Source organism: Sinohyriopsis cumingii, chromosome 12, assembly GCF_028554795.1.
Source record: "Sinohyriopsis cumingii isolate HCF-2022 chromosome 12, ASM2855479v2, whole genome shotgun sequence".
Lineage (NCBI taxonomy): Eukaryota > Metazoa > Mollusca > Bivalvia > Unionida > Unionidae > Sinohyriopsis > Sinohyriopsis cumingii.
The window spans coordinates 100500894-100523177 of record NC_142972.1 but is presented as its reverse complement, the minus strand read 5'-3'; the positions used below and the strand labels follow the sequence as shown (position 1 = coordinate 100523177).

The window sequence follows — 22284 nt, the reverse complement described above, 5'->3', positions numbered from 1 at the left end:
GCCAGAGCCTCTCGGCTTTATGTCAGTCTATTTTAGTAGTGCGAAGCTGGTCCCTAACATTGCTATACCATGGAGTACTTTTTTGAATTGATACCCTGCACTTGGTAGGTGGGGCATGTTTGTCGAGCAGTGAATGCAGGCAGTTATCAAGTTTTTCTGCTGTAGGAGGTAGCAAGTTGTTAGATTTGCATGGATGTCATGTATTAGTTTGGTTCTATTTATCATACGGAGGTTTCTCTTAGTAGCAGATATAGGTGGAGGGTTAGGGACTGATATGTCAAGATGGCATATAGTGCAGAGGTGATCTGATGCAAGTTCATGGGATACCAGGGAGGACTGTAGAATGTTGTCATCAGTCTATGAAGAATCCAGTCTAAAATGTGACCATGTTTATAGAGGAGTTGGTTAACTGACTGTTTGAGGTTGAAAACATTAATGAAATCTAGGAGTTTTGATGTGTTTGGGTTTCAGTGACAGTCAGAGTGAAAGTTGAAATCTCCAAGAATAATCACGTTGCCACCTGTCAATTTCCATACTCCAGGAGATTCGAAAACTGCTTCAAAAAGAGGGATTCAGTCAGCTTTTTTTTCTGCTAGGAGGAGGGCGGTATAGGCAGAAAAAAAGAAGTCATTTTACCCCAAAAATTGCAAAGAACATTTATGGATGCTTCACTGTAAAATAAATGCTTGCATTTTTCATGTCTAATGTTATTGCTTCAACCTTTAATAGAAAGAAATTGAACAAATTATTCAGTTTAAATAGCCATAAACATTTGCTTTCAGTTCACATAGAGCTAACACCTTGACAAGTCATAACGATGTCAGTAAAATAAGTATGATAAAATCAACCATGGGTTTGAAGATGCATTCAGAATGGTCACTTTTTATGTTGAAAGTCTTTTTATAGCATATAATGGAGAAAAACTGACATTCTGATTGTTTCTTTCTCTTGATATTGTGATTTTGTCTGACATAGATTTTATAGGGTAAAATGACTTTAATACTCAAAGTTTTATTTTGGGAACACTGGGTTGATAAATGTTTTACATGTGTTATCATGTTGCAGGAATATGAATCGAGAGGAGAACCCATTCCTCAGATTCTGATCACCAACAAGCCATCAGACATGTTTAGTGAGGAGGGTATCAGCTACTTGGCCGCCAACTTTTTCCACAAGCACAACAATCGAGAGAGAATGTTGGATGCTCTAAACAGGCTACGATGTTGGCAAGACCAAGTTGAGTTTCTCAAACAAAACAAGTACCTGGAAGAGGCTGTACAGATTTTGGAAAAAAATGGTTAGTTCCACAGAGTCTGCACATTCTTGACAAGTGCTAACACCTCATGGTTACACTTACTTTGAAAAGTACTTGACCCTGAGGTGTGTTCCACAAAGTGCTGAAAAATGATTGAAGAGAACATTTATTAGTCCTTGAAAATACAATGCATTTCACTGAGAAACATTAATTAGCAGATAGAAATGTCATAAATAAGAATAAACCTATAGTAGAAGTTATTTAATATTTAATCTTTTTTAAATTGTTCATGATGGGTGGGTTAAATATTCAATAAGAACTTTGGCTGTGTCTCTTATATGTTCATAAATGACTCAGCCCATAGCAAAGTTGGCCCATTCATGTTCTCGGCCCATAATGTACTCAGTGTACATGGAATGACACATACTGTACTCAGTGTATATGGAATGGTCCATAAATGTACTCCGTGTACATGAAATAGCCCATAATGTACTCAGTGTACATGAAATAGCCCATAATGTACTCAGTGTACATGAAATGGCCCATAACAAACTCAATGAACATGGAATGGCACATAATGTACTCGGTGTACGTGGACTGGCCCATAATGTACTCACTGTATGTGGAATGGCCCATAATGTACTCAGTGTACATGAAATGGCCCATAATGTACTCAGTGTATGTGGAGTGGCCCATAATGTACTCAGTGTACATGAAATGGCCCATAATGTTATCAGTATACATGAAATGGCCCATAATGTACTCTGTCCACAAAATGTACTCAGCCAATTACATACTCATCCTTTCAATCCACAACTGATATAATAACAACATTGATGTAATGTTCTTTGTTCAATGGTCATTTCATGTTTTTATTCTTTGCGTACTTCTTTCTAGTGGAAAACAAATTATCCCAGATTAATTAAATTATGTATGGTACATTCAACATTTTGAAACAATCCTTGTCCTGCTGCTGATAATAAAAGGTAGCATGTGTTTACTCTACTACTTGTGATTGCAAACATTTATTCACATTTGTAAAATGATTACACTCACAGCTCCCATCTGTGTACCATACATTGTTTATCAACTGTAAATATTTTCCAGCATTCTGTGTTTAAAATAACTGTGTTAGTTGAGTTAAATAGACACTGTATTTTTTTTTAATATAGGAGCAGACAAAAGCAAACATTTCAAATTTGTATGTATTTATTTTTTATTATAAAACTTTGCATCTTTGCCTGTTTTTGCCTTGTCTTATTCCTTCTCTCAATATGAACTATAAATGAAGATGTTATTTATTTCATTTATTATCAGCAAATGGATCATCCTCTTGTCCAAATTAACTATCTGTAAAAAGTCAATAGGATGTACAGTTTTCATCTGGAATTTTGTTTACATTCAGCAATCAAGTTTGAATTGATTTTAGATATATTAGTAAACAACAAGTAATGAGTTACAGGAATCACAAGCAAGTACTTGCTGCTTTGCAGTTATCACTTTTGTGCACTTTACACAATGATCACTACTACTCATAGATGTGTTGACGTTATCATTTAATTTATGGATGGCAATATATATATATATATATATATATATATATATATATATATATACACCTTGATGCAAAGATCAAATGCCAATTCATTTTTAAATTTGGCTTTACTCAGAATGACCTTATATAAAAGAAGGTGACTGTTCTCCTCAAAATGGCAAAGATCGTATTATTGTTAATGATTAATTAATTAGTCAGTAGATAACATGTTTTGATTAAATATTTCTTGTTTAATAAGAAAGCCATATGAAATCATCGCCTTAAGGCAGATAAAGGCAGGTAGGTCCATTGCATTGGAATAAACAGCGCATGCATAGGAGCTATGCAGTAACAAAGAGCTCTGTCTTGTTCTTGAAAAGAAATTGATGTTTGGTCAATGAGAGTGAGTGCTTTGACGTCCCAAAGAATGAGTGAAAGTCAAAGATCAAATGCCAATTCATTTTTAAATTTGGCTTTACTCAAAATGATCTTATATAAAAGAAGGTGACTGTTCTCCTCAAAATTGGAAAGATCGTATTATTGTTAATGATTAATTAATTAGTCAGTAGGTAACATGTTTTGATTAAATATTTCTTGTTTAATAAGAAAGCCATATGAGATCATCGCCTTAAGGCAGATAAAGGCAGGTATTTCCATTGCAACGGAATAAACAGCGCATGTGTAGGAGCTATGCAGTAACAAAGAGCTCTCTCTTGTTCTTGAAAGAAAATTGATGTTTGGTCAATGAAAGAGAGTGCTTTGACGTCCCAAAGAATGAGTGAAAGTCAAAGATCAAATGCCAATTCATTTTTAAATTTGGCTTTACTCAAAATGACCGTATATAAAAGAAGGTGACTGTTCTCCTCAAAATTGGAAAGATCGTATTTTTGTTGATGATTAATTAATTAGTTGATAACATGTTTTGATTAAATATTTCTTGTTTAAAAAGAAAGCCATATGAGATCATCGCCTTAAGGCAGATAAAGGCAGGTAGGTCCATTGCAATGGAATAAACAGTGCATGCATAGGAGCAATGCAGTAACAAAGAGCTCTCTTGTTCTTGAAAGGAAATTGATGTTTGGTCAGTGAGAGTGAGTGCTTTGACGTCCCAAAGAATGAGTGAAAGTCAAAGATCAAATGCCAATTCATTTTTAAATTTGGCTTTACTCAAAATGACCTTATATAAAAGAAGGTGACTGTTCTCCTCAAAATTGGAAAGATCGTATTATTGTTAATGATTAATTAATTAGTCATTAGATAACATGTTTCGATTAAATATTTCTTGTTTAATAAGAAAGCCATATGAGATCATCGCCTTAAGGCAAAGGCAGGTAGGTCCATTGCAATGGAATAAACAGCGCATGCATAGGAGCTATGCAGTAATAAAGATCGAGCTCTGTCTTGTTCTTGAAAGGAAATTGATGTTTGGTCAATGAGAGTGAGTGCTTTGACGTCCCAAAGAATGAGTGAAAGTCATGAAAAGAATGAAATATGGAACATATGAATTAATATAGATATATTTTTCTTTAACATTAACATCCTTGACAAGGTCAGAGACTAAAAATATGTGACAACTAACTCTCAGTTCGATGAAGATGATATGACTGTTCCTATAACTCAGTGTCTCACGACTTGCTGTTTCTTCCCTTCCTAGTTAAAAAATATTTCATTGTTCATTTATAGGACAGAAGTACCTAAATATGAAGTTGTAAAGACTATACACAGCTTAATATTTCCTATTTTTTAAGTATTATAACAATGCATTTTATGTCTTTGAAAAGTGTTTGAATTTTTTGATGTAATGTATGTAAGAACTATATTATATGATTTTGCACATAAATTAATGAATGATGAAAGTGTTACTATCCCATCTTCAGAAGTATTATTGTTCTAAGTCCTTAAATTTCTTATCTATGGAATCTACAAAACAAAATAGGTGCTGTAACTAATTTACACTATCATATGAAATTAATAATAGATGACTTAAGTGCAAGGCAAAAATTCTTACGTGTAAGAACAGCTTCAAGATCATTACTGCTGAAGAATGATCAGGACCTAGACTAATGTTTAGATAGTTTGTTTACATACCATTAATAAATAGTTCCATTTACATTCCAGCACAATCAGTCAAATCATAGAGGGTACTAAGTTTCATGTATTCTGCAATTGCTACAAGCCACTTTTTCTTTTCGTAGATTTTGCATTTGCAATAAGCCACTTTTTTGTTTTATGGTTTCTGCAATCGCTAGAAGCCACTTTTTCTTTGCATGGATTTTGCATGTGCTATAAGCCACTTTTTCATGGATTCTACAATTGCTAGAAGCCACTTTTTCTTTGCGTGGATTTTGCACGTGCTATAAGCCACTTTTTCTCTTTATGGATTCTGCAATTGCCATAAGTCACAAATTGTAGGACATGGTGAGTAATGATTCTTCTGTGGAGAGAATACAAGTCCTTTCTTTTAGCCCCAGTGGCATTTGTTTTAAAAATATGAAAATTATAAATTAATTGTAATCACAGGCATCCCATCAAATGAATTTTATCAAGGTTGGGTATTGTTGTTGTTCCCTTATTGTATCATTTGATGCATTCTCATATATTGTGTTCCGAGTGTAGCCGATAGACTATTTAATATTGATTTAAAATTGATTTAGTATATGGTATTTACAGAATGGAAAATTTACAAATTAAGACCAGGTTGTGAAGTAAGATTCATGTACTTTAGATGTTATATCCCACATTTACATAATTCTGTGAAATGTTATATGAGTGGTATATGGAATACCAGTGAAATATTGTTCCTAATCAATTTCAAAGTCACAGGAACCATTAGATTAAATTTGGTGTAAATTGTTAGCTTCCTGGGTTCATTGGATATGGAAAATACTAATAATATTACTAATAATATATAATATTTTCCAAGTCTAAAGATGGACAAACATGGGTTTAATGGTTTTTTTTGTATAGTTACTTTCTGTCTCAAAATTCTTTACAGGTCATTTGAAATCTGTTAAAGTAACACAGTAAAATAGAGGATGTCATGTTAGTTTTTCCTGTCATGAAGGAGAATATTTGTATTCAGATCTCTAAAATAACTACAGATTGTACAGGAACTATGAACAGCATGATACTTTGCCCTCTGCACAATTTATAGACAACCATTTGAGGTACACAAAAACAAATGTTTGGAGGCATATTTTTATTTGTATATAACACACTGTAACAAAAATTCACCTTTTTTGCCCCACAAAATGACAATTGTCTTTGCTCAGAAGCATGCGAGTGACATGGTTTTTCTTTGAATAACAAATATGTTCTAGTTTTATCTGATGTAGTATCTACAATATGGAACAATGCTATTAAACTGGATTTTTTTATTACAGGTCAAAAAGATGAAGCAGTAAAGCTTCTGCTGATTCATGGCAGAATTGATCAAGCAGAACAGACTGCCAGAAAGACATTACAGGAAAATGTGATTGCCCAAACGTTGCTGGTGAAGTTGCAAGTTATCATGTCTCATGAACCTAAGACACTTTCTTATACTAATGATCTGCAAAGGACAGTAATGGAAGCTAAAACACTGTTCCAAAACTGCAGAAATTTGGATGGTTTTGCAGAAGCAAGTCTTTTTCTTGCAGATTTTTCGGATGGTGTGACAGACCTTACAGAAAGTTTAGCACATATTAAACAAGCTTGGAAAGCTTTTGTAGAATCGAAACCATATGGCAATCTAGCTGGTACATTGGAGTGTGTGGAGTGGATAGTTACTCACAAACAGATCACCAAAGAGAATTTCATGTGCCTTGTTCGAGGATTTGATCATCTTTTCAAAGTTCTTCAGATTTTGTGTTGCTCCAAATCATCACAAAATCAGGAACTGCTTCAGAAATATGACAGTTTCTATGGTTTGTTCTCTACCAAGCCAGATTATGTTGTTTATTACCCAAAACAGAAACCGAGATGCAAGAACATATTAAAAAATTATTCACCATCCAAACAAGAGAGGGAGGAACAGGTAGAGATTGAGATTGAAATGAAAGCAGCTCATGAAATGATTGCCTCCTATCTTTTAAATAGGGCCAAAGGTTGGCTGAAAGACGCTGTAGAGGAGGTAATAAAAATGAGAAATAAAGTTCAGCAATGCCTCTTCTACCAGGTTGGTCTTCCATGCCCAGATATGGAGATGCAAAATGGAATATGTCCAAACCTTCATTGTCCCTTAAACAATAGAACATTTGAGGAATTGATGGAAATTGATAAAATGTTCATTGAATTACAACGAAACATTGAATTTGGAGCTAAGCGTATGAGAATGACATGTCCACCAAGTCTGGCTGAAAATGTGGAGTACTTCCGTGGGTACTCTTTGATTAGTTCTCAGAAAGAAGTTGACAAATTCACCTCCTGTAGAATGATCCTAGAAGACTTAATACCAATGAGCTTCCATTCCCATGTGCTGTCCAGTGGATACCCAAGTGAAGTTCTTATAAAAATGAATCCACCAGTTAAGCAGTACATGAAAGCCTTCATGGAGAAAAAATGGAAAGAAGACACAACAGGTGAGAGGAGATTTAGAACAGTTGCTGCAAAATCTGCAAATGTTTTTCTGATGGTTGAATTTTGTAGCCATTTGTTCCATATTGATTTTGATTTTGACAAGGAACTGAGAGAGTTTGAAAGTGCACTCAGTGAGGAGCAGAATCAGGAAAACAAGGAAAGGAAATGGAGGTACTTTGCTTTGATGAAAGATCATGAATCTCGAAACAAGCCTGGCAGTCAGTGGATTGTGGAGTCATTAGCACGGAGATTTTATGATAGTTACTATCATCTGACAAAACCAACATCAGACCCACTGGAGGCTCTAATCAAATTTACCAAGTTTGTTGCTATGATTAGCAGCAAAGCTAAGGAAGTCCTGCCCGACTCAAAATTATTCCTTATGTGGCTGGAGTTTTATACTACCCTCGCTTTTTTTCTCATTGCCAAGACAAGTAAAGTAATGCAAAGAAACTATTTAGAACAGCCAGATGCTTCATTTGTTGTACCCGTTAATTATCTGCATTTGATGAATTTTATTGAGGCCACATTTCCACAGCATGCAATGTTCATCCAAGAGGCTGTTAGTGATTTTAATCCCAAAAGGACCAGTCATGCTTTGGTTCAGCAGAGGCTTGGCCACATCATCATCATGGTGTGTGGTACTTCAAACAATACAGGTCTCCTCAATATCCTCTTCTCAGCTGATTTGGACCAAATTTTCAATTGTGCAATGGCAGAAAGAGTCCTTGTTCTGGCCATGACACTGATCAGTAATACTGGAACATTTGTATCAGTAGAATCAGAAACCGCCCTCATGCAGGCTTTTATTCATTTACAACCACCAGAGAAATATCAACAAAGGCTAAGGTTGGCACTTGAATCTGTACAAAAAGCACAGTGCATTCGAGATGTGGGAGTAGCATTGAAGACCCTCTTGAAAGAAAGGGGAGAAGAGCATTTAATGTGTTGTAAATGGATACCAACAAGCTTTCAGAAAGATCATAGAGATCATGTTCAGTCATCTCCTCTAAATGATGCTGGACTCCTACCTGCAGTTTTCTTTGGAGAGAACACTTTAGCAGCTGTAGGTCAGGAAGCTGTATTCAGGCCAGATGTCAAGGAATTATTTGGTGACCATGAAGATGAAATACAGATATCAATGGAAGAAAAGATGAAATGGGAAATTGATACTGCAGCTCGGGAGAAAGCTCGCATAGAGAAGGAAGCTGGCATTAAGATCCTAAGATTGTTTAGACGGCTGACATTTGCTTATAAATGTCGTCATCTGACATATAGAGTTAAAGAACAAATGGTCAAAGAAGAGCTGGAGGAAAAGCTGAAAATGTTTGAGACAGCTAAAGTGACTAATCTTATGTGTGGAATATGCAATGTATCATTTGAAAGGTGCTTGGATCAAAGCACGACAAAAGACATGGTCTGTGATTGGTCTGACAAGACCTATGCAAATGATGCATATAGATTAGACTTTGAAGGTAAAATAGCATCAGGTTCCTTTACAAGAGTGAACAAGAAGTTTTTAGAACAAATGCTTAATCCTGAACAGGATAAGGATGAAACTAAAAACCGATCTGATGTCATGAGCCGAATGAAGTCCCAGATTCACAGATTTTATGATAGCCCTGGAGACCAAAGCAGTGCAGATAGTACATACAGAGAGGGGACATTAAATGAACATAGCAATACTAACCAAGCAAAAGGAAATGCAGTTGGGTACCTGAAGACTGTCTCAAATGAATATACTGCAGAATGCGGAAAGACAGACAAGTCAGTTGAAAGAGAGTTCAAAGAAATAAGAGCAAAGGAACTGGAGAAAATAAAGGTGGAACATATCCAGTCTTGGAAACATATGCAGAAACAACTAGAATTTCATTCCTTCAGAAAACTGTTTATGGAGAAACTTGAACCTAACAAAAAGTTCATGGATGAGAAAATCCATCAATATGAACTGGACAATCCCCACATTAGAAATACAGTGTATTCTGGCATGCAGCTAGAAATAAACAGGATAGTGAAATGCATGAATGGCATAAATCATGAGATGAACAGAATCTTGTATGAGAGGTCTTGGAAAACCAGTCAGTATCTACAGCGACTCATTGGGGATATGGTTGGATCCTACAATGCAGTGCATCACTATGTGGAGGAATCGTACAGAACATATAAACAGGTTTGCTAAAATATTTGATTTTCAACTCTTAATAAAAACTCTGAGCTTATAACTTAGCTCAGCTTCCATTGTCCATTATCCACCATGGTTTTAGTGTCTTACATTATCCACCATGGTTTTAGTGTCTTACATTATCCACCATGGTTTTAGTGTCTTACATTATCCACCATGGTTTTAGTGTCTTACATTATCCACCATGGTTTTAGTGTCTTACATTGTCCACCATGGTTTTAGTGTCTTACATTGTCCACCATGGTTTTAGTGTCTTACATTGTCCACCATGGTTTTAGTGTCTTACATTTTCCACCATGGTTTTAGTGTCTTACATTGTCCACCATGGTTTTAGTGTCTTACATTGTCAACCATGGTTTTAGTGTCTTACATTGTCCACCATGGTTTTAGTGTCTTACATTGTTCACCATGTGCCTGTTTGCATACACAGTATGTTAAGTGGAAATGTTGGCTTGAGTACAAGAAACAATTCAAGCCCAAAGGTTCAAATCAGTTTTTAATGTAACATAATATGACATACGAGGGTACAGATGTATGAATGTATTGTACATATCTGTAGGAAGATAAGTTTCAAATGAAAGATAAATGTCAAGGATACTAAATTACTGTTTATTTGGGATTACAAAAAATATAAAGGTAAAACGGAGATTATTATTATTAAACCCCTACATGTAGCATGATAGCTCATGAAATGAACTGCATTCTTTCTAAAATCCAAGATTTTCTCTGGTGGTACTTCTTCAGAAGCTTGTTGAAGCTCTAAGAATTCAGTCTTCTTCACAAACTGAGAAACGAATTTGACAACCATCAAGAGAGAGTTTGGTGGACATAATTGCATTCAGATATATAGACAAACACACAAATGTCTCTATGTTTTGAATTATAAAGTCTTTCTGAGATGCAATAGCATTCAGCTTATTTACCTTTATAATTTGGCATTGGATGCTGTTTAAAATACTGGAAGTTGACGTCACACATAATCTAGCATCGACATATACAACACTCATTACATGTCAGATTCACATGAAATATAAGCAAAATTACCCTGAGAAATTAGTCCTTTTGAAAGTGATTTTTAGATTGTTGGTCTGTAATGATTATTGTACCTGCCTATTTTACCACAAAATAATCCCACAAGAAATTGTTATCTGTATTAAGATGCTATTTTCTAGTCCCAGTTTTAGAAAGCTTTAGCTGTGTTGTTTGGTATAATCTCCTGTTTTGTCTAGATAGAACATTTATGTTTATGTACACATTTTTTAAAGAGTATCCTTTTTGACCTATATAGACCACATTTCTATACGTTTTTATAGAGTTTTCAATTTGGTCAATATAGTTTGTTTTTCTGCACATTTGTATAGAGCATTTCCTGTTTGGACAGTATAGACCGTTTTTATACACATTGGTACATTATAGCATCTTCTGCTTGGCCTATATAGCCCAAGTTTGTACACTTCTTTCAGATAACAAAGCAAATAATTCCTAGTGATTATCAATTTATATGACCTATACTTTGTATTATTTCCTAATCAGAAAGTAGAAATGGTTGAATTTCATCATGCATTGAACTTCAGGATATATTAATATATTATTTCATCAAAATATTTAGAAGTTGTAATTTCAGATTTTCTTTTTCAGAGGCAAAAACATCAGGCAGCTGTGGCTTTACATATAGAAATCCCAGAAAGAGAAAACTGGGAGGATGAGATTGAAAAAAATGTTGTGCATAATTCCGATTAAAAGTGAGATAGAGCTCAAGAATAATGTCAGACAGGGCAGAGATAATAGACACCAGGATTGCACACTGAACCCATGCAAGGTTTCTAATTTTCAATAATTTATTTCCAGAAATAAAAAAGGATAAACCACAGCTTTGAGCACTATCAGCTGTAGAGCATGCCTGAGATGACAGATGTCTATATATTATTGTGGTTAAATAATCTGTGTTTTTAAAATCAATTGTAATTTTTTAAAGTTTGAAATTCATAGATTTTATTTGTCAAAATAAATGAAATACTGAACTCTTAATTATTTCAAATTGTAGATTAATTTGCAGTTCATGTCTTTAAAAAAATTTTGGACATGATCATCTGGCATCATTGTATCAAACAAGAAAAGACATTCCTAACACACTGCTCAGGTGGCCTTAGTGAAAAGAGCATCTGCCTTGGATGTGGGAGGTTATGGATTTGAATTTCAGCCGAGTTATACCAAAGACTTGTCAAAATGGTACTAGCAGCTGCCTCACTTGGCACTCAGTTAGTGTTAGGACCGGTCTGTCTTGTATCAAGTTAATGGGACTTGGTGGACATGATGCTATATGTCTGCAGCATGATTCCCCAGTGCTAGACATCACTATAAACTGCCACACTGCAGACATCCTAGTGATATGCCAGATTGTTTTTAAAAGCTACATTAAAAATTGAAATCACACACACACACACATTCTTAATGCACATGTGGTATAACGTGTGGGACTACTCTTTGTACTAGAAACGTTAATATGACCGTTGTCATGTTTTATTCACTGTTATAGCAATAAAACCATGCACCTTTTAAAATTCTGTTCCAGATTTACCAATTTATTGAGCTTTTCATGAAATTTCTGTGTTCAAAATACCGCTGATGACTTCCAGAGAACAGATTTGTATGAGATAAAAGTTTAAATAAGTTTTTTTTGCATTCATACAGGTAGAAGGGAAAATAAAGATTTTTGATGTAGATTATAAGCAACAAGTCTGTTAGATTGTATATAGTTAAGAAATGGTGACAGAGATGAAGAGAAATGTCAGATCCAGATATCTCAAGAAGAATGTAAATTGTACGGATATTGTTAAAAATATTAAAGAATGTAAGACACTGAAATCAGAGGAATGCATTTTTGTACTGTGTACAAATATGTATAGGATCAAAGGAAGATGCATTATGTTTTTATATTTTCGATAATTTCACTGAGTGTATTATCCATTCCAGATAGGTTTCCTTGGCTCTGGAAAACTGACCCTTGGATTTCTGTTTTTTGTTTTCGATTTATGTTTTTCAATGAGATAGAGCAAAATTTTCTTATGTATTGATGTCGGCATGGCCATATTGTCTTCAGGAATTTGTTACTGACCTTGTAAGAGTTTTAAGAATTATTTCAGTTTAGCACCTTTCATTTGTAAATACTAGGATGTAACAGTAATGTATTAATTCTCTGTTGTTATGTATTTACTTTTTGTTGATGAGCTAGAAAGTATAATAAGTGAACCTGGGAGAAAAGACAAGCAACCAACCTTGGCTTCATTCAATGTTGGTCATTAAATATACACGGTACTAGTTTATATTGTGTGCAGTTCTCACTGGGACACATAAATTCCAAAGAAATGGGCTACAAATTGGTTAATATAAAAGCTCATACACTTTAGTGTAATAATTTCTGTGGGAAATAAGAACAAAAAGTGGATTAACTACCAGTTTTACAGGATAGCTTGCTATGATTGTCGACACAGGTTTGCACTTCCATTAGATAACAGTCATATTGGGAAATGACACACTTTTTTCATGCATGAACTAGACTTTGCTGAAAATCAGAATGTTTCACTGTAAAACAGGGCAGGTCCAGAATAATCATGAAGAATACAATAATTCCTATAATAGGCTGATGTCCTATGGCATGTACATTAAACTCAATGGCTGATGTCCTATGGCATGTACATTAAACTCAATGGCTGATGTCCTATGGCGTGTACATTAAACTGAATGGCTGATGTCCTATGGCATGTACATTAAACTGAATGGCTGATGTCCTATGGCATGTACATTAAACTGAATGGCTGATGTCCTATGGCATGTACATTAAACTGAATGGCTGATGTCCTATGGCATGTACATTAAACTGAATGGCTGATGTCCTATGGCATGTACATTAAACTGAATGGCTGATGTCCTATGGCATGTACATTAAACTGAATGGCTGATGTCCTATGGCGTGTACATTAAACTGAATGGTTGATGTCCTATGGCGTGTCCATTAAACTGAATGGCTGATATCCTATGGCATGTACATTACACTGATTGGCTGAGCTGACGTCCTATGACATGTACATTAAACTGAATGGTTGATGTCCCATTGCATGTACATTAAAGTCAATGGCTTATGTCCTATGGCATGTACATTAAAATGAATGGCTGATGACCTATGGCATGTACATTAAACTAAATGGCTGAGCTGATGTCCTATGACATGTACATTAAACTGAATGGCTGATGTCCTATGGCATGTACATTAAACTGATAGGCTTATGTCCTATGGCATGTACATTGAACTGAATGGCTGATGTCCTATGGCATGTACATTAAACTGAATGGTTGATGTCCCATGGCATGTACATTAAACTGATAGGCTTATGTCCTATGGCATGTACATTGAACTGAATGGCTGATGTCCTATGGCATGTACATTAAACTGAATGGTTGATGTCCCATGGCATGTACATTAAACTGAATGGCTGATGTCCTATGACATGTACATTAAACTGAATGGCTGATGTCCCATGGCATGTACATTAAACTGAATGGCTGATGTCCTATGACAGGTACATTAAACTCAATGGCTGATGTCCTATGGCATGTACATTAAACTGATAGGCTTATGTCCTATGGCATGTACATTGAACTGAATGGCTGATGTCCTATGGCATGTACATTAAACTGAATGGTTGATGTCCCATGGCATGTACATTAAACTAAATGGCTGATGTCCTATGACATGTACATTAAACTCAATGGCTGATGTCCTATGGCATGTACATTAAACTCAATGGCTGATGTCCTATGGCTTGTACATTAAACTGAATGGCTGATGTCCCATGACATTTACATTAAACTGAATGGTTGATGTCCTATGACACGTACATTAAACTCAATGGCTGATGTCCTATGACATTTACATTAAACTGAATGGTTGATGTCCTATGACATGTACATTAAACGGAATGGCTGATGTCCTATGACATTTACATTAAACTGAATGGTTGATGTCCTATGGCATGTACATTAAACTGATAGGCTTATGTCCTATGGCATGTACATTAAACTCAATGGTTGATGTCCTATGGCATATACATTAAACTCAATGGCTTATGTCCTATGGCATGTACATTAAACTCAGTGGTTGATGTCCTATGACATGTACATTAAACTGGTAGGCTTATGTCCTATGGCATGTACATTAAACTCAATGGTTGATGTCCTATGGCATGTACATTAAACTCAATGGCAGATGTCCTATGACATGTACATTAAACTGATAGGCTTATGTCCTATGGCATGTACATTAAACACAATGGTTGATGTCCTATGACATGTACATTAAACTGAATGGTTGATATCCTATGGCATATACATTAAACTCAATGGCTTATGTCCTATGGCATGTACATTAAACTCAATGGCTTATGTCCTATGACATGTACATTAAACTGATAGGCTTATGTCCTATGGCATGTACATTAAACTCAATGGTTGATGTCCCATGGCATGTACATTAAACTCAATGGCAGATGTCCTATGACCTGTACATTAAACTGATAGGCTTATGTCCTATGGCATGTACATTAAACACAATGGTTGATGTCCTATGACATGTACATTAAACTGAATGGCTGATGTCCTATGACATTTACATTAAACTGAATGGTTGATGTCCTATGGCATGTACATTAAACTGATAGGCTTATGTCCTATGGCATGTACATTAACCTCAATGGTTGATGTCCTATGGCATGTACATTAAACTGAATGGCTGATGTCCTATGGCATGTACATTAAACTCAATGGCTGATGTCCTATGACATGTACATTAAACTGATAGGCTGATGTCCTATGGCATGTACATTAAACTCAATGGCTGATGTCCTATGACATGTACATTAAATTGAATGGTTGATGTCCTATGACATGTACATTAAACTGAATGGCTGATGTCCTATGACATTTACATTAAACTGAATGGTTGATGTCCTATGGCATGTACATTAAACTGATAGGCTTATGTCCTATGGCATGTACATTAACCTCAATGGTTGATGTCCTATGGCATGTACATTAAACTGAATGGCTGATGTCCTATGGCATGTACATTAAACTCAATGGCTGATGTCCTATGACATGTACATTAAACTGATAGGCTGATGTCCTATGGCATGTACATTAAACTCAATGGCTGATGTCCTATGACATGTACATTAAACTGATAGGCTGATGTCCTATGGCATGTACATTAAACTCAATGGCTGATGTCCTATGACATTTACATTAAACTGAATGGTTGATGTCCTATGGCATGTACATTAAACTGAATGGCTGATGTCCTATGGCGTGTACATTAAACTGAATGGCTGATGTCCTATGGCGTGTACATTAAACTGAATGGCTGATGTCCTATGGCATGTACATTAAACTGAATGGTTGATGTCCTATGGCATGTACATTAAACTGATAGGCTTATGTCCTATGGCATGTACATTAAACTGAATGGCTGATGTCCTATGACATTTACATTAAACTGAATGGTTGATGTCCTATGGCATGTACATTAAACTGAGTGGCTGATGTCCTATGGCATGTACATTAAACTGAATGGCTGATGTCCTATGGCATGTACATTAAACTGAATGGCTGAGCTGACATCCTATGACATGTACATTAAACTGAATGGTTGATGTCCCATTGCATGTACATAAAGGTCAATGGCTTATGTCCTATGGCATGTACATTAAACTGAATGGCTGATGTCCTATGACATTTACATTAAACTGAATGGGTGATGTCCTATGGCATGTACATTAAACTGAATGGCTGATGTCCTATGGCATGTACATGACACTGATTGGCTGAGCTGACGTCCTATGACATGTACATTAAACTGAATGGTTGATGTCCCATTGCATGTACATTAAAGTCAATGGCTTATGTCCTATGGCATGTACATTAAAATGAATGGCTGATGTCCTATGGCATGTACATTAAACTAAATGGCTGAGCTCATGTCCTATGACATGTACATTAAACTGAATGGCTGATGTCCTATGGCATGTACATTGAACTGAATGGTTCATGTCCTATGGCATGTACATTGAACTGAATGGCTGATGTCCTATGGCATGTACATTGAACTGAATGGTTCATGTCCTATGGGATGTACATTAAACTCAATGGTTGATGTACTATGACATGTACATTAAACTAAATGGCTGAGCTGATGTCCTATGACATTTACATTAAACTGAATGGCTGATGTCCTATGACATGTACATTAAACTGAATGGCCGATGTCCTATGGCATGTACATTAAACTGAATGGCTGATGTCCCATGGCATGTACATTAAACTCAATGGCCGATGTCCTATGGCATGTACATTAAACTGAATGGCTGATGTCCTATGACATTTACATTAAACTGAATGGCTGATGTCCTATGGCATGTACATTAAACTGAATGGCTGATGTCCTATGACATGTACATTGAACTGAATGGCCGATGTCCTATGGCATGTACATTAAACTGAATGGCTGATGTCCCATGGCATGTACATTAAACTGAATGGCTGATGTCATATGGCATGTACATTAAACTGAATGGCTGATGTCCCATGGCATGTACATTAAACTCAATGGCTGATGTCCTATGGCATGTACATTAAACTGAATGGCTGATGTCCCATGGCATGTACATTAAACTGATAGGCTGATCTTCCATGGCATGTACATTAAACTGAATGGCTGATGTCCTATGGCATGTACATTAAACTGAATGGTTGATGTCCTATGGCATGTACATTAAACTCAATGGCTTATGTCCTATGGCATGTACATTAAACTGAATGGTTGATGTCCTATGGCATGTACATTAAACTCAATGGCTTATGTCCTATGGCATGTACATTAAACTGAATGGCTGATGTCCCATGGCATGTACATTAAACTGATAGGCTGATCTTCCATGGCATGTACATTAAACTGAATGGCTGATGTCCTATGGCATGTACATTAAACTGAATGGTTGATGTCCTATGGCATGTACATTAAACTGAATGGTTGATGTCCTATGGCATGTACATTAAACTCAATGGCTGATGTCCTATGACATATACATTAAACTGAATGGTTGATGTCCTATGGCGTGTACATTAAACTGATATGCTGATGTCCTATGGCATGTACATTAAACTGAATGGTTGATGTCCTATGGCATGTACATTAAACTGATATGCTGATGTCCTATGGCATGTACATTAAACTGACTGGTTGATGTCCTGTGGCGTGTACATTAAACTGAATGGTTGATGTCCTATGGCGTGTACATTAAACTGATATGCTGATGTCCTATGGCATGTACATTAAACTGAATGGTTGATGTCCTATGGCATGTACATTAAACTGATATGCTGATGTCCTATGGCATGTACATTAAACTGAATGGTTGATGTCGTATGGCGTGTACATTAAACTGAATGGTTGATGTCCTATGGCGTGTACATTAAACTGAATGGCTGATGTCCTATGGCATGTACATTAAACTGAATTCATTATAAATGTGCCTTTCTTAACCAAATGAAGTACATCATTTATAAGAGATCATCATATTAATTGGCATACCCTTTAATTTTCAAATAAACATATTCTTTTGTTGTTTTTGTTTTCTTTTAAATTTTGCATTAATAAATGTTGATATTGATCTCTGACAAAGAATAACCTCTGATTGTAAAGATCCTTGAATGAACAATCAATTTGGCACATGCTCCATGCCATACATGCATTAATGTTATTTCTGAATTTTTTTCATTGTGAACAGCTATTGAGATTCCAGAATGGCTTCTCTCATGGCAACTGCGCCAATTTTAAGTAACAAGCTCTTTTAGGCCTTGAGTGGTCTCCTTTTTTAAATATCATTTGAAACAATGATTATAGCCAATCCATTGTTGATTAGAACATTGGATTCTATAATTTTGGGGACTTAGTATTTTGAATTGCGTATGTATATAGAATTCAGATGCGATTCTAAAGCTGTGAATTTGAGTTGGTACGTTTGGGCAGATACAAATTATGCATTTTTATCATTGTGACTTTAATATTCTGGATCACAGGGAACTGGGCCTGGCAGATATACCCAGTTTACTGTGGTTGACAGGGCCACTATCAGACAGTCACATGACTTGCCTCCCCAGTTAATGAGTGAATGCCAGGGCCCAGACTAGTCAAATACAGTGTAACAGGCTGATGTAACAGCTGCTTTGATAGATAAGAAATTTTGAGGTTAAGGTAGCAGTGCACAAACCAATAACCATTGATATATGTTATTGAATGAAGATGCATTGAGATATACTTGTATGTTTATTTATGTATCTACATGTCCATACAAGTCTGACAGCTTACACAACACTTTGTATGGCTCTGCTGTTAGTGGATAATGTATTAAAGAGTGTAGAAAAATGAATAAACCTGGAATAAGTCAATGTGTTTAGGAGTGTTTCAGCCAGGATTTCAATCAATGGTTACAAAGGTACAAAATGTGTATTCTGCATAATTTTGTCCACAAGCAATATTTTAATAATTATCAGATTTAACTGCCACAGAAAGAAAGGTTGTAAACATCTATATGACAGTTCTGTTCTACAGAAAATTATTAATTGATAGTGATTTTCAAATAAAGTTTGTGCATAGAAATCTTAAGAATGCTTGATATGTTCAGAGGAAGGTCGATTTAAAGCACTGATATTATCATCCAGTACTGTGCCTCATATCCTTTGATTATCTAAGTCTGCATTCTAGACCTTGGGAGAACTGCTTCGGTGGCCTTGTGGTTAGAGTGTCCACCTTGGATGATGGAGGTCGTGGGTTCTATCCCAGGCTGAGTCATACCAAAGACTTAAAAATTGTAATTAACTGAGGACACTGCAATGTATAAACTATAAATATGTAGACACTAGTGTTTATAACATGAACACTGCAGAAGTTTTTGTTATTTTCAAATTTTATGAAGATTTGTTTTTGTAAATAGCAGATCTCTTCAAAAACAACACTGAGGCAACATCATTTGCATCAGCTCATTATGTTTCTACATTATTAGTTCCTAAGTATTATTTTACAGAAACAAGATTAAAGATGTAATGAACCATCTTATGAAATTATAGTGGCTACTTCCCCAGTTACAAATATTTAAAGGATTGCTTTTTTGTGCTTTTTTCTTCTTCTATAAGGCATTATTGTGTATGCAGTATTCAGACTGAGAGATCAGAAGAAAGGTTAATGTACTTTGATTCTGTCAAATGAAAAATAAGTACACTTACTAATTAATACAGCATTTTTTAACATCAGGATATAGTTTTGAAAATTGTATAATTCTATTGGAAAATAGTACATGGTAAAAAGTGAAAATTTCACAAAAAGTAAATGAAATTCTAGCAATTTAAGTTTGTAAGCTGTATTGTAAATTGTCCAAATTAACAAACCATTAAATTAAAAACAAAAAAATTATTGTGAGAATAGGACAGCATGTCATGTTTTGCCTACTAAGATGAAAAGAGCCCAGCTTGAATATGTTGAATACACATTTAATTGAATGTTGTGGAAGGGAGGTGGAGTTTGAAGAATCATCAAATGGCTCTTTCTTTGACCATCGATAACATGTTATCACCTTTTACTCACCATTTCAGAGATTTGTTAAACATAATTGGTTCCTTTTCTATGTCAGTGCAATGTGATCAAGAGAAAATGTATTAAACTTCTTTTGCTGAAGTAAGACTTGTTCTCTTCCATTTGAAATAGTTGAATATTATTTGAAATAATAATAAACTAATAGAACAGAAGGTAATCAAACACCAGTAGATCCTTAAAAATGTTTCATGTCATTCATGTAAATATTGTATGCTTTGATGCCTGTATGAAAATGGCCAATAGCTTCTTGTGGGTTGGGCTTTTTCAAGGGTTCTTCCTCCATCAGTTAAACTGGCAACCATGTATAGGCTATCTTGCACTGACAAATGGCATTAAACCCCCAAACAACAAAAACAACAACAATATGATGGCTTTGTGAACCTGTTTGTACTTTAACAAATACAAATTTAAATTAATTATTATTTTACGAAAAGACCACCTGACCTAGTTGAACTGCATATTATGGAAAAGATTTGGGAAAACAAAAACTGCCATATCATATTGTTTTATTCTGTCACAATTACAAAGTGCATCGTCAAAATTCATTACTAAAAGAACCCAAGAAAAGTTCATTAATTTAGTTAGATAAGCACCAGTAATGACCAACTATGGTGGACTTTGTAGTACTCTGTTGGCTTTGTAATGCAGTTATATGATGTTTAAAAGTATTGCACTTCATCATGTAAGTAAAATTATTGTTGGATTTGTGCAAATCAACATATTAGGAATTTGTTTATATAAAATATATTTTATGTTGGTGTAGAGAGATTCAGCCGCATATAATGTATTGCTGCAGAAAAATAAAATGGCAGACTTTTGAAGAAAGATGAATTTATTTCAAAGAAGAAAAAAGTTTGAGATTCTCTTGATGCATGACAATTTGCTGTAATTGAACATTAGACCTCAGAGTTAAGAAAACTATCATTCAATAATCATATCCCTTGTCACAAATCTCCATTATCACATCAGTTGACCATAGTACAAATATAAAGAAATACAGACTTATTATAATCAAGCTAACCTTTTTATCTAGAAACCATTAAATATATTTGACAAGAACATGTCCAGACTTAGCAGTAATGACACAGTTGGAAATAGCACATCATTCAGGCAACATGAGAATTAGGCAGAATCAACTTTCTTGGAATGTATGGTAGGTATTAATTTTGCATTACTAATTTGTAATATCTTTTCATGATAATAAACCTGTAGAACAAAAAATGGTATAAATGTGTGTAGGTAAGATCACCACTGGTTGATGAGCTAAGTACTTGTAACGCTTATTACAATTACAGAGCTGGTAAAAACAAATCCCAATGAAACTGTCGCGTAATGAAGCAATGCAAGGGCAGCACAAACTGTTGAAATAATTTGGATTGAATTATTTCTTCAAGATAACAATGATCTATAAAGGAAGAGGGAAAAGCGAGATGAAACCAGAATATCAGGCCTTATATCATATGTATCAATACAGATATTAAGCTTATTCCAAGTGTTTAAGTTGCTTTAATTGAGAGATTCATTGTGGGCAGATAAGGTGATGACTTAAATCAATGCTTCTTGTTATATATAAGATTCAGAATGTAAACTTGGCTATGTTATTGGTGATGGTATATATTTATTACTAAATACCATACAGATAGAAAAGGATACCATTGATAGCACAATATCTTTAAAATAAATCATCTGATTACTTTAAACTAGGACTGACACTGTTATCAATAATGATGTTGTATAAAGTATGATTAATGTAGCTGATTGTTTTGTGTATTTAATTTACATTGCTTGTTTGATAGTATTTGTATTTATTATGTTTTTTATTCGAGCAGAATCGAGTATTAATGTTTTTTGCAGTATTTTGATGTGGGTGAAATTATTTAATTCAAAATATCCTTCTCTGAAATAGATACTGCTCCATAAAATTCTTGGACATAGACATTAACTTTGAATTATATTGAATTAAAACAAGGAAAACAAATTGAGTTCTCAAACATTGTAATCGTGTATCTTCACTGGCATCTGTGGATATCTTCAACACTGGACTAGTAATCTACCTA

General features: G+C 34.9%; 1 protein-coding gene across 1 annotated transcript in view; it reads left to right on the top strand.

The window, feature by feature from the left end:
* The window catches only part of LOC149787095 (TPR and ankyrin repeat-containing protein 1-like), a 55442-nt gene extending 35130 nt beyond the window's left edge, over positions 1–20312 (top strand). The window contains exons 13-15 of the mRNA XM_089977613.1: positions 1066–1297; positions 6173–9516; positions 11167–20312. Coding sequence (XP_089833739.1) covers positions 1066–1297; positions 6173–9516; positions 11167–11268 — 3678 coding nt within the window. The 3' untranslated portion in view covers positions 11269–20312. The remainder of the gene's footprint in view (positions 1–1065; positions 1298–6172; positions 9517–11166) is intronic.
* The last annotated feature ends 1972 nt before the right edge of the window (positions 20313–22284 follow it).